Consider the following 14,219-nt stretch of genomic DNA (forward strand, 5'->3'; position numbering starts at 1 on the left):
ATAAAAAGGTAAGATTAGGTCTGTGAAACTGAGTTTTCCATTGGGAAATTAAAGTGTCATCAAGACGATAAACTATATGAAGAATACATTTTGCAAGCTAAATACATTCAAATTCTTTTTATGTAAGGCTCCTCTTTCTTTTTGGGGTATTTTTTCAAATGTAATGATTGGCTTGTTCAATAGATAATTTTGCAACCAAGTTACAACCAAAAAATCCAGTATATGTATCTCCTTTACTGGCAGCTAGAGGTGACAGAAACATTAATTACAAAAGAAATATGCAAGTACATTTGCAAACAAAATCGTGACATTCATGCTTTTTTATCTCACTGTAGAATCCACTAGCTCAATTTTACTAACTATTGACAACACCTTGGAACGATCGTTTTTTATCAGAATGAAGTCAACACTGACCAAGCGGGGAATTCATATCAAATCATCAGGCTTTAAGGTAAATAACTATTTAATTATTTCTCACTGTGATTACATTTCAGTTGCCAGAAATCCACAATGTTTGCAGTTGAATGTATGATGTGTTACAATTTGTAAGTTATTTTCTTCAGCTGTGGGTCTTTCATTTGGATGTCAGGTCCTTGCTTTCAAATTTTGGAGTGAAATTTAGCCTGTTCTTGTTTGGAAAGAGTACAGAAGAGAATATTCTATTTTATGGTCGACTTGATTTAATTAACAGTATTTTCACTGTCAGTATTTTAACTTTCAATTAAAATGCTTCTTCCATTTGAGTTAATGTAGTTAAGTGGATAGATAAGTCAACATCTGGATATCATTTGAATATACTCTCTTGGTTAGCTGTCATTTGATCATTTAGTGACTATTTTTTTTCATTTTCACTTTTATTTCTCATTGATTATTACTCTTTATATTTTCAACAGATTGTATGTAAAGCTATTATTCTAGATGACAATGAATATACTTTTTTTGAGATATCAGAGATCCAGATTCAAATTTTAATTTCATCCAGTTTGAAATATTTGCATCGAATATTAACTGCACAATGGACTGTAATTGGATACCCATTCTAAAACGTGAAGTTATTGGGATTCTAGTTTGGAAATGTATGGAATAGATTTTAACTATGGAACAGTTACTAACCCACTCACTAAAATATCATATGATTAGCATTAGAAACATATGATGTGCAACTATAAGATTGTTTGAAGGAAATCTTGTTTTCAGGTATTTTGATCAATTCATTCATGAAATACAAAGATACAGTATATCTGATCTGGTGGATTATTTCTTTTGATTTTCTTTTGCTGTGCATGCAATGGCTCATCAACGGTATTATGAAACTGTTGTTCCAAAGCCTTGACTAGTTTCCATGAAAGATGAGTTTTAGAAATGCGCATCAGAGCAATGGTCCTTTTGGACCACCTTGTCCATGCCAACCATGATGCTTATCTACGTTAATCCCATTTCCCAGCATTAGAGCTGTACCCCTCTACCTCTTTTATATCTAAGTACCTGTCAGAAACCTTTTAAATACTCTAATTGTAGCTACCTCCACTACCCCATCTCACAGTTTGTTCCAGATATTCACTACTCGTGTGAAAATCTTACGCATCAGATCTCCTTTAAATTCCTCTCCTCTCACCTTAAACATGTACCACATAGTTCTGGACCCCCTTGCTCTCCGGTAAAAGATTCTGATTATCTATCTGATCTATGCCCATCAAAGATTTTATAAACCTGAATAAGGTCACCCCTCAGCTTCCTACATTCCTGTGAGAATAAACCCAGTCTATCCAAACTCTCCTTATCACGACAGCCCTACATTCCAGACGACATCCTAATTAATCTCCTCTGTACCCTTGGTCTCTCTGCACATTAGTGCTCTTAAGGTCTTTGCCATTCACTCCATATATCCTACCAGAATTTGACATCTCAAAGTGTATTACTTAACACGTGTCTGGATGAAGTTCTATCTGCCACCACTCCACTCAACTTTCCAGTTGAGCTATTGTTGAGCTATTGTATCTTTAAACAAACCTCTTCATTATCTGTGACTCCACCAATTTTTGTGTCATGCTATGGGTAAAGCAATTACCCATTGCTTTGTGGGTGGGCGGAATGCAGAGGATGAGTAACCTTTCTATCAGTCCTTCTCAAATAACCAACCCTTAACCCTTCAATCTTTCCAAAAAATATTGCCCTCTCTTTAATTTCATTTTCTTTCCAAAGTCATTGAATGTTGTTCTTCCAAATACTTATCCATCTTCTTCAGAACTCCCTGGTTCATTTCACTTCAGTCACTTACCTGCCTACCACTGTACTGAACAAAATCACTGATGATGTGTTCTTGTGACTCATGTAATCTATCCATCCAGTTCTTATCAACATGTATAGTCTTTAATAAGGTTAACCACATCATACCTCTCCAATTCATATCCATTCTTATCCAGTTTGACACCATTTTTCTGCTAGTTTCATTCGTATCATTCATCCATGGTCAGGGGGAAAGAAATTCTCATGCCAACAATATTCCCTTCACTGTTCCATAAGGATCTGTTTGTGGCACATGCAAATTTGCCATCCACATGCTGACTTTTGGCAACATTATGGAGAACACAGCTTCCACATACCCTGCTGTGTCTTGCTATCCCATTTTAACTCCTCTTAACCACTAAATGGTAGGCTGTTTGTTAGTCATGCAGTACTGAATGAGCAGGAATTTTGTGAATTATATATTAGGGACACTGAAACCATTTTCTCCGGTGTCCACTCATAGTCAACTACCTCAGTTGAATGCGATCTTGTACAACCTTTGTGATAACGTGTGAGTCACAACTCTTGACCATTACTAGCTCCGTCTCTTTATGCCTCTGAGGCATTCCTGTCTGTACTCAGCTGCTGCTGCAATCTTCATCCATGCCTTTGTTAACTTTAGACTGAGGTCATGCTGAGGTCTGCTGGTCCGTGAACAAGTCCTGTTCAGGACTCCTATGGCTGCTGACCTACATTGACACAGTTGTCGGTGGTGGAATGTTGAGATTTGGGGATGGTGACGAGGAGATGCAATTCTTTCCATTGGCACCACTGCGGCACAATGGTGCAGCTGGTAGAGCTGCTGTCTCACAATGCCAGAGACCTGCGAGTGACCCTGACCTGGTGCACTGTCTGTGTGGAGTTTGCATGTTCTCTTTGTGACTGGATGGGTTTCCTTTAGGTGCTCCAAAGACATGCAGGTTTGTAGGTTAATTTACTGCATTAAATTGCCCCTAGTGTGTAGGGAGTGCAAAAAAGGGATAGCAGAGAACTGGTGTGGACTCAATGGGCTGAATTGGTGTGGGCTCAATGGGTTGAAGGGCCTGTTTCTGTATCCTTCAATCAATCAATCAATCAAAACCATCCTTTGTAATCTCTTCCAGTGCCTGACGTGTAAGAAGTTGGAGCAGCAATAGATTCCAAGGCTTCCATTGGCACTGTTAAAAATCTGTTCCAAAAAATAGTGCAACATCCTTACACATCTGACATCAAACATGAAAGCTAAAGCCTGAAATCACTTCCCTTTAGCATTACAGCATTCCTGGGAAGAGGTGCAAGTTGATTGACAGACACATTCAGCAGAAGTATCAGAAGACCCATCTTGGTTTCTTCCTGATATCTGCAGCTTTATAGAAGGCGGCCTCCGGACAATTCCATTCACTCCATATGATTCAGAGAAACTGCTGAAAGTACTTTCTCCATTTTAACATGTTTCTAGTTTAGTTTAGTTTTGATTAGTTTAGTGATACAGTGTGGAAACAGGCCCTTCAGTTCACCGAGTCCACACCCACCAATGAACACCCGTAGAGTAGTTCTAGCCTACACTTTGGGGCCAATTAATCTACCAACCTGCACATTTTTGGAATGTAGGAGGAAACCAGAGCACCTGGAGGGAACCCAAGCAGTCACTGCGAGAACGTACAAACTCCAGACTGATGACACCCAGGTCTGGCGCTGTGAAGCAGCAACTCTACCGCTGCACCACTGTGCTGCTCAAACAGAACAATGCCAGTTCTTTAGCAGCTGTGGGCCTCTAAATTCTCTGCATTAGTTCCTTCCAAATAACAACGTATGGCACGCAGAAAGTTGTCTTGCTGCACTTCTGTGTGGTGGATGAAAATCAGAATTCAAATCCTTTTACTACAAACAAAAGTAAATGACACTTTTAAATTAAACATGCAGTAAAAGATTTTTTTTTCAAATGCAGTGTACCAGATATGATGGAAGTCTAACTTATTTGCAGCTCTCATTTTATTTTAGTCTATTTGACATACTGATTAGATGTTAGATGTTACAGAAGAATGTGAGATGGAAAACAGACACCAACCTCGCATCAGTAATTGAGAAATTAAAAAAATGCTGCACATTGAAATTCTGAAATACATTTGCTGTGCTCTCTCTATCCCTCATCTTATAGTCATAACGTCATACAGCACAGAGACAGACCTTCGACCCAACCAGCCCATGCTGACCAAGATGTCCCATCTATACGAGTCCCACCTGCCCGCATCTTCCCCATATCCCTCTAAACCTTTCCTATCCATGTACCTGTCCAAAAGTCTTTTAAATGTTTGATCTCTGTGATATCAAACAAACACTTCAATTTCTATTTCTGATGAAAGATCATCAACTTGTTCCTCTCTCCACAGATACGGCCTGACTTGTTGAGTATCTGCAGTTTTTTACATTTCAGTCAACCCCAGATCAGTGCCTCACGGGATGAAGTTAACAACTCCCACTGACACCCAGAAATTGTCTGCTATAATGCACACCTTTGAATAACCTGCAACATTTCTGTTTATCACAAGACAATAGTGAGTCACAACAAAAGTATTTTGTTTGTAAACCAGTTCCTGGTAATTTCATATAAAACAATATATATATATATATATATTTCAGGACCTCCACACGTAAACTTGCACACACCTGAGGCCATCAATAGTCTCTGCGGAGCGTCTGTCGGAGTTGGAAATCAGTCCTGCGATCAATGCAGCTGCAGTGGATAGAACTGGTGCAAGCAACAGCGTTACTGTTGCGTTTGTACCTGTTATTTTCTTTAAATGGTGTTCCCAGAAGATTATTGGGCTCAGATTTTTGAGGTTATTTATCCCAGTTATAAGAGAGAATTATTTTGCTGCTGCATGTGTTGCTTTATACGTCGTTTCACAGGAAGAAATCTGGAATGTCATTAAAGGAAATAATAATTCATTGCCTCATGCAATTAAGTGCACCTGGCAAGGCAATGTTTTAATTATTAACTGGCAACCTTGGTAACGATGTTCAATAGCAACAGTATGACATTCCTGTCACCTATCTTTACAAGGGATTAATGATGGGAATTATGTTAGATTACATATTCCAGCATTTAACTTTACATATCAGGGTTCAAGCCAATGTTGCCGTATATATTCCTTGTCCATTGTCAAAACTGTGGAAAATTCCGGAAGTGGATGATGGCAGAATGTCAGCAATTGGTTCCTTGCTAAGTTTCCCATCTTGCTTCCTACTTTCTGCTGGCTAAAATTAACAGGAAATCCAGGCCAGCATATTGAAGCATTATGATGCTACATCAGTGCCAAGGAAATCAAATTTGTGATCCATGTTCAGCTATTTCAATCCTGAGAGTGTTCTTCCATTTCCTGTAAATGATCGCTGGGCTATGGCAAATATCAAGATTCTTTATATCAACACATAACATCTACTTTTACTAGAATAAAATAAAATAGTTCTTGGCTCAAGCCAGGAACAGATTATGTTGCTTTCAACAGCATGAGGATGTGCCTTTAGATTCAAAACAGTTGAACAGCCTTTGGAAATTTGCCAAGTTACAGCTGGATGTTTTTCATTATACTAAATATATGGAAAAATTCTGGATGCCACAATATGTTTCCTCTCGCCCTGTTAAGCCACAATTGAGGCAGCATGGTAAATATTCCACTACTAATCTTTCAAAGCTTCACATTATTCCCATCGAACAGCGGGACACAAGTATTACTGCCAATTCAAAGTGGAACTAATCCTTTGTTAGCATTTTGAAAGGTAAACTCACAATACAACAAAAGCAACCTGCATGATGCATGTCTATTTACTCACAGACAAACTGAGCTTTGCTTTCATTCTTTTCATGGTATATAAACCAGTTCTTCATCATCGCTTCTCTATTTTCAGACCAGTATTAAACGATTGGAGACCCCCTAATTTTCAGCCTTTCTAACAGCCTGTGCTCAATCTCCTATAACTCAAGAGGTTAGTGGGTGAGGATGAAGTTGGCTCTCTCTCTTTGCCTTTCTTCCTCCACTTGCCACTCATTTTCTCAGTGACCCACTCACACCCTTGTGCTTATGTACACTCAGTTTTTTTCTCTCACACAGTCATAATGTCACACGGCACAGCAACAGGCCCTTCACCCCAACTCGTCCATACTGACCACGATGCTCTGTCTGAACTAGTCCCATTTATCTATCTCCTAGGGAGGGAGGGATGGAGGGGGGTGGAGGGAGGGGGGAGGGAGGGAGGGGGAGGAATGGGGGAGGTGGGAGGATAAGGGGGGGTTCAGGGGGATGGAGTGGGGGGGAGGGGAGGAGGGAGGGGGGAGGGAAGAGGGAGGGGGGAAGGGGAGAGAGGGGGAGGAGGAGAGGGTGCTGCACCAATGCTGGAGAGGTTTGGGCCCAACGGGTTCACTTGGTCTAGTATCCCTCTAAATCTTTCTTGTCCATGTACCTATCCAAGTGCCTTTTAAATGTTGTAATTATACCTGCCTCAATGTACTTTCTGTGGCAGTTCATTACATACACCCACGGACCTCTGAGGGTAAACATTGTCCCTCAGGTTCCGACTAAATCTTTACCATCTCAACTTAAACTATGTCCTTTAATTCTTGATTCCCCGACCTTGGATATAAAACTGTGCATTCACCCTATCAATTCCCCACATTAATCAATTCATTCTCTTGTTCAAATTCACAGACCTACAGCACACATTATTTACTAAGCTTCCAACTTTTTGAAGAGGTGCATTGTGACATCTCAATATGTTCACCTTAGATTGGTTGTCAATTCATGAATAAAAGCAAAAAACTGTTGAAAATGCTCAGCGTCAGGCAGCATCAGCAGAGAATTACCATTGTGAGTCCATAATCTTTCAATAAAACTTGGACATCATGGAAGTGGAGAGAAACAAGGTAACAGAGAACAATAGGGAAATGGAGGGCAAGAGAGAATGAATGACATAAGTGGTGGTGACTTATGGATTGTGAATATCAAAAGGGATGCTGATGATTTAGCTATCAGGAGACAAATAAAATACAAAATTACAGGGAAGGAGATAAAACTGAATGCGGGTCATCTGAACTTATTACATTCAACTTTGAATACTACAGCCTGTAATGCTGTCTGAAGAAGAGTCCTGACCCAAAACGTCACCGGTCTGTGTTCTCCAGAGATGCTTTAGTTGAGTTATTCCAGCATATTGTGACTATTTCACTGTCTGTGTCAATGAATGGTAGGAAAGGAAGGAGGAAAAAGGGCAGGTGTGCATCTCTTGTGGTTGCCAAGGAAGGTACCATACTCCACATTCTTGTAATGCTTCCATCTAGTTTTTGGTGAAGATGGAAGGGTACAGATATGTCACAGCAGGAGCAATCTTCGTAATGCTGAAAATGGAGTGGAAGGTAGGGCGTGTCTGGGACAACATCGGAGGTTTTGTAACCTACAAAGGAGGGTCTATTGAACATGTAGGCTGAAGGAGTGGAAGGTACTCTGGTGACAATGGTGGTGGAGAGAGGGAACAAACGACAGCTATGGGGGAAATAAATGGAGCACTGGTGCAATAGGTGTCATCACAACAGGCGTGATGGGGACACAGAAACTGGGGACACAGAAACTTTCCAGCTTGACAACATGTTTCTTATGACATGGTGCCCATAACTGAACACAATGCTCTAAATGCAGCCACACCAATGTCTTATATAACTGCAACATGACCTCCCAACTTCTATACTCAATACTCCGACTGATTAAGGCCAATGTGTTAAATAGCTTTTGGACCATTCTATCTAGCTGTGGTACCACTTTCAAAGAACTAAGTACCTTCACTACTAGATCCCACTGCTCTACAACACTCCCCAGAGCCGTAGCAGTCACTGTGCAGGTCCTGCCCATGTTAGTCTTCTCAGAATGCATCACTTCACATTTCTCTGTATTAAATTCCATCAACCATTCCTCAGCCCACCTGCCCAACCGATCAAGATCCTGCTGCTAAGTTTTATTGATTGATTGAAAACTGAAATTCATAGATTTCTGGAGATCAGAAGAATCAAGGGGCATTGGTATTGGTTTTGTATTGTCACATGTTACAAGGTACAGTGAAAAGCTTTTATTTACATGCTATCCAATTAAATCAGATCATACAATGTATGAGTACAATCATGCCACACTCAAATACAACATGTAGAGCAAAGAGAAAAATACCAGAGTGCAGAAAATATTTTACAGCATTGTAGCATTAAAGTTACAGAGGAAAAAGTCCAATAGCCACAATGGCATAGATTGGAAGATCTGGACTACTCCCAGTGATAGGAATATGGCAGGAAAATGGTGTTAAGCAAAGGATCAGCGAAGGTCTTGTTGAACGGCAGAACCGACTCAGAGGATTGAATAAATTACTCCTGATTCTGGAGGCAGTGAATAACATTTAGTGCAAGGTAAAGTCCAGTAAAGTACGGACAAAGATAGTCTGAGTGTCTCCAATGAGGTAGATAATAGCTCAAGATTGCTCTCTGGTTGTTGGTAGGATTGTTCAGTTGCCCGAGGCAAGTTCTTATGCTGAGGTTACTAAAATAAATGCAGTTTATTTGCTGAAAGTAGTTGAATTAATGTTTATGTGGCTTACTGATTTTTCCTTGGAAACCTACAGCTGCTTTCTATTTTACCTTTATTCAATGCAGTCATACTTAAGGGAATCAAGCATAGTCTATTAGCATTAATTTATTACTTTTTTACCAATGTGATATTTAAGTTCAAGTCAAATTGACTTTATTGTCATATGCACAAGTATAGAGGTGCAATGAACATCTTGCTTGTAGCAGCATTACAGACACATTGTAAATATGGATAAACATACAAAAATAAATTGCACATGAATTACCTGTAAAATTTCTAAAACAAAGAAGACTGTGCCTAAAAAACCCAGACATTAATGCGAAACACAATTAGAGAAAAATAATAAATTCATGGTAATGCAAGAGGTGGGCCATAGTGCTGTTTTGTTGAGGTAACAATTTAGGGTTGTGCAAGTTGGTTAATGAACTTAATGGTTGTAGGATAATGTATTCAGGCTTCTGAACATCCTGCACAATAGTAGCAGTGAGAAGAGAACATGGTCCAAATGATGAGGATCCATGATGATAGTTGCTGGCTTCTTGAGACAGCCCCTCACATAGAAGCCTTTGAAAGAGGGGACGGGTTAATTTGATGGAGAGTTAGTTCCTCCACCATTTTGATTTTTCCTCATATGTGATAGTTAATGAGCTACATGCTGTTGAATTTCACACTTGCAAAGTCCATGAACATTAAAACCATTAAAAGTTGTTATTGTGCATCAAATAGATAGTGTGCATCAAGCATGTTCTGCCTGAAAAGGCAAACAAGATCCAAGGCATTGTAAACTGTGGATCACGCCTTGCACTTGCTGTTCAAAAATCCTTCCATACTTCTCAATGAAACGAGCACAAAGAAAAACAAGAAGGATGGGGACACAAGGAACTGCAGATACTGCAATCGTGAGTAAAACACAAAGTGTTGGAAGTACTCAGCAGGTCAGGCAGTATCTCTGGAGGACATGGATAGGAGACATTTCAGGTTGAACCCTTCTTCAGACGAGGAGGAATGGGGTCTGGACTGAGATTGCAAGGGGGAAGTAGTAAAAGTTGTAGACAAGATGGCATAGGAGGAAGAAAGATATGGGGGAAGAATCATGGCATTAGTTGAATTGAGAGGTTTGTGTAGACTTTGGAGGTTATGATTAGCTCCTGGAGAGATGGTGAGGTGAGCAGTTAAATTACAAGAGGGCAAAGGTTGAGCTTGCAATGCAGTGTGGTCTTGAGATTCAGATACAGTTGTTTTATCTGTCACAAGATGCATGTTATTACAAGAAGATTTTACCGTGGTGAGCAACCTACCTCCTACCACCCAACCCTTTTCCATTATCTACAAGGCACAAGTCAGGAGCATAATGCAATGCTGCCACTCACCTGGATAAGTACAGTGCCAATGTTTCTCAAGAAGTATGAAACAATCAGGGACAAATTAACCTCCATGATTTGCACTCTGTAAGCCACACTAACTACTCACTTCCACCATTTACACACAGTACCAGTGTTGCAGTGCTAATTTGTTAGGTGCCGGAGCTGTCATTGGTGCCGGAGCGACCGCTGTTAAATTTCCCGCTAGTTAAAGTTCCCCACTGTTTATTTTGGCTTTTTTTACAGAGGTGCTGGAGCGGTGAGCTCCGGTGTGCTCCGGCGTGCTCCGGCGTGGTCCGGCGTGCTCCGGCGTGCTCCGGCAGCACTGCACCCCTGCACAGTACCATAAGTATGTACCACCTGAAATACGCACTGTCGTTACTTGGCGACACAAGAGACTGAAGAGCAAAAAAACAAAATATTGGAGGAATTCAGTGGGTCATGCAGCATCTGTGTAGGGAAATAGACAGATGACATTTTAGGTCGGGACCTATTTTGAGATTCTGGTCAGATGCACAGATGCTGCCTGACCTGCTGAGTTCCTTTAGCTACTTTTTTTTTGTTTTTTATTCACTTGGTTACTTGCTTTAGCTATTCTGACAGTATCTTCCAATTGTAATATTTGCCATCAAGAAGAGCAAGAGTAGCATATGCACGGGTACACCACCACCAGCAGGATCCCCTCCCAGTTGCACATTCTGAATTTGAAATACATTGCTCGCTATTCATTGTTGCTGGATCTAAATCTTCTATCAATGACATTGTGGGAGTTTAGTCACCAGAGCTACTCCGATGGTCCAAAAAGATGACAACATCTTCTCAAAGTCAAATAAAAATGGGCAAAAAATGCTGACTTTCCTCATTGCTGTCTATAGTTGACCCTGAAAATGAATTAAAATAATCATTTTCAGATTCATATTCAACTGCCTGGGATACCTTTAACTCACACCAAAACACGTCTCACATGTGCTATGAAAACCTCCTTTGCCACTCATGAATGTATGCAGACATGTTGGAAAGTTCAACTGTGAGCTGCATGTCATGGAAAGCCATTGCAGAAGACCAAACTCATGAGTGCACTCACCCAAGTGACATAGACATTATAATCCAAGCAATTTTGATGAAGGTAGAGCAGTGGATGGCGCTTACATGGATTTAGATAAGGCTTTTGATAAAATCCCTCATGGTAGGCTGATCCAGAAGATTAAGATGTATGGAATTCCCGATGGTCGTATGGATTTAGAACTGGCTTATTCATTGAAGGGTGAATAAGGGTGGTGGGGCCTGGAAGCATTACCAAGGGTGCTGGCGGAGGCAGATATGATAGTGGAATGTAAGAGACTTTTAGATAGGCATATGGAAGTACATAGAATAGAGAGAGAGAGATGGATCATCTCAGATGAGATCAATTTAACTTGGCATCATGTTCGGCACAAATATCGTGGGCAGGTGGCCTGTTCCTGTGGTGCACTGTTCTATGTCTATGTCTATGTAATTCGTCTAAACAAAAATCCTTCTTATGTTAATTCAGTTGCATAGCATACATAAACATACATTAATTACATAAACTCTAAACTGCAAACACTGTCAAATAACATTTCTCAGCTATTTTCATTTAAAATTATATGATGGTTCAAAAAAAAGTGAAACTTTTTTATTTAAGGATATTTTTCCGAAAAGTACATAACCCATTAAGGACATTGCTTGGACTTTTATTTCAATTTTGTTCACCGTTTTAGGCCAAATCACTAAGTAAATTCAAAATAAACATGTTTGCCTGAATTTTCACTGAGGTTCTCCTGATCTTCAATGGAATCCTCAGAGAAATGGTATAAATTGTTCGGTATTTTGCATTAGTTCTGCAGGGGCTTTGCTTATCTTCCCCCAATGTGATTGTGGTAGATTGGAGGAATTACAGGAGATTAATTCTGTTCGCCTGTAAATCCTGATCTGGGTTTACTGTTTGGCAGTACAAAGTGAGTGTGATTCAACTCTACAAAGAGCACATTATCAAAAGGAGATGCTTCCAGATCAAAAGTGCAGAAGGTAAGCTTCTGAAAATGGCAATGAAAATATTCATTAAATCTCAAATTACTGCAGTAGATAACTTCAGGTGTATAATTAATTTCTACAAAGTGAGTAACAAAGTGGACAGGGTTAATGAGAGGAAAAAATTGAAAAAGCACAGAGGATACAACATATTGTATTTCATAGTCAATCTTTCAGAATTTCAAATGTTCTGATGGAAGGTCATCAATTTGAAGCATTAACTGTTTCTCCCTCATCACATGCTGCCTGGCCTGCTGTATATTTCCAGCATTTTATGCTTTGTTTTTGTATTGGTAAACATTTTATAAGTTTTGACACAAATAAATCTTATAACAGCAGTCCCAATACTTGTTTCAGAGTTATTCCTGCTGATGATTTGTTCTGTTGGTACTGATTGAGAATGATCAGCCATGATCACATTGAATGGGGTGCTGGCTCCAAGGGCCGAATGGCCTCCTCCTGCACCTATTGTCTATTGTCTATAGTTGTGCCTAGTGGACTCTGAAAGATCAAAAATAACCTTTTGAATTGCCATTACATATCTTTTAGAAACAGTCAGATTCTGGGCTTGGCAATTCGTTTATAACGGAACTAGTTTAAACAGAATACCTCTCTGCATCTGCTGCTTCTACAGTAATCAGCTTTGCAGCTCTGAACATTTGTGGCCATTTCCTACCAATTTTAAGAGTCAAGTCAAGTCATAGGACTGACAACAGACCAATAAAATTCTAATTTGCAGTAGCATAACAGGCTTCTAAACACAATACACATGGATAAAATATAATAAACAGATATTCAATAAATTGTAAATTAGAATTTGAGGCGGCACAGTGGCGCTGTGATAGAGTTGCTGCCTTACAGCACTAGAGACCCGGGTTCGATCCCAACTATAGGTGCTGTCTGTATGAATTTTTTACGTTTTCCCTGTGACTGCGTGGGTTTCCTCCAGGTGCTCCAGTTTCCTCCCATACTCCAAAGACATATGGGTTTGTAGGTTAATTGACTTCTGTAAAATATGAATTGTCCCTAGTGCGTAGGATAGTGCTAGTGTATGGGGTGATCGCTGGTCGGCATAGACTCATTGAGCTGAAGGGCCTTTTTCCACTTTTTCCACTCGTTGAAAAAGACAGGTTTACTCAACACAGGATGTAAACCCCCTTGGGGTTGGGGTTAGTCATAACCCTTGAGGTTGTGCAAGGATTCACGAGGTCTGTGAGATTTTATCAGAATAATTTTGCTAGGATTTAAAAAATCATAAACTGATGAAAGTTTTATATTCAGCATGCTACCTACCCAAGCTGTCATACTGCTAGCAATCATAGAGTCATACAGCACACAATCAGGCCTTTTAGCCCATCTCACCCATGCTGACCAAGATGCCTAATATTTGCCTTGACAGCTAGGCCCAGATCCCAAAAATGAATAAATAAAAAAACGTCAGCATTTGTAACCTGGTGATGGACAAGTGACAGATAAGTGGTGTATTAGATGGGTGGCATGAGGTTTTTGTCGCAGTAAACATGGTAAAATGGGAAGTCCACTCTCACCATGTAGTCTTTTGGCATGTTCAATCACCTTCACAATATCTTCCACTACATTTCCCTTCCCCTTTACGAGGTGCTGGCTGGTTTTGATCAGAGCATGTTAGCAACGTACGAAGCTGGGCCGCACTCAGAAGAGAAAGTCACTTAACACTGCCTGGATTTGAAATAATGATAAGTAGGCAGCGTGGCTTCAGTGAGCAGCCTGCATCTCACTGAATGGGTGTGGGTGATTCCTATGTGTCGTTTCATGAGCTATCATATTTAACCTCCTTATGTCTTCCATTTGCTGACTTTAAATGTAATGCCATTTTGTTCTGTTTCAGCAGCTGTTGAATACTTCCTGCAATACATGCTCGCTGATTTCTGTAACATCCAAGACT

General features: G+C 40.1%; 1 protein-coding gene across 6 annotated transcripts in view; it reads left to right on the forward strand.

Annotated features, from left to right (window-relative positions):
- npas3 (neuronal PAS domain protein 3) overlaps positions 1 to 14,219 on the forward strand; it is a 667,268-nt gene that overhangs the window by 621,163 nt on the left and 31,886 nt on the right. For all 6 annotated transcript variants that reach the window (XM_078406532.1, XM_078406528.1, XM_078406529.1 and 3 more), the window contains one exon: positions 336 to 451. In XM_078406532.1, the coding sequence (XP_078262658.1) occupies positions 336 to 451 (116 nt within the window). The remainder of the gene's footprint in view (positions 1 to 335; positions 452 to 14,219) is intronic.

This window comes from Rhinoraja longicauda, chromosome 10, assembly GCF_053455715.1.
Source record: "Rhinoraja longicauda isolate Sanriku21f chromosome 10, sRhiLon1.1, whole genome shotgun sequence".
NCBI lineage: Eukaryota > Metazoa > Chordata > Chondrichthyes > Rajiformes > Arhynchobatidae > Rhinoraja > Rhinoraja longicauda.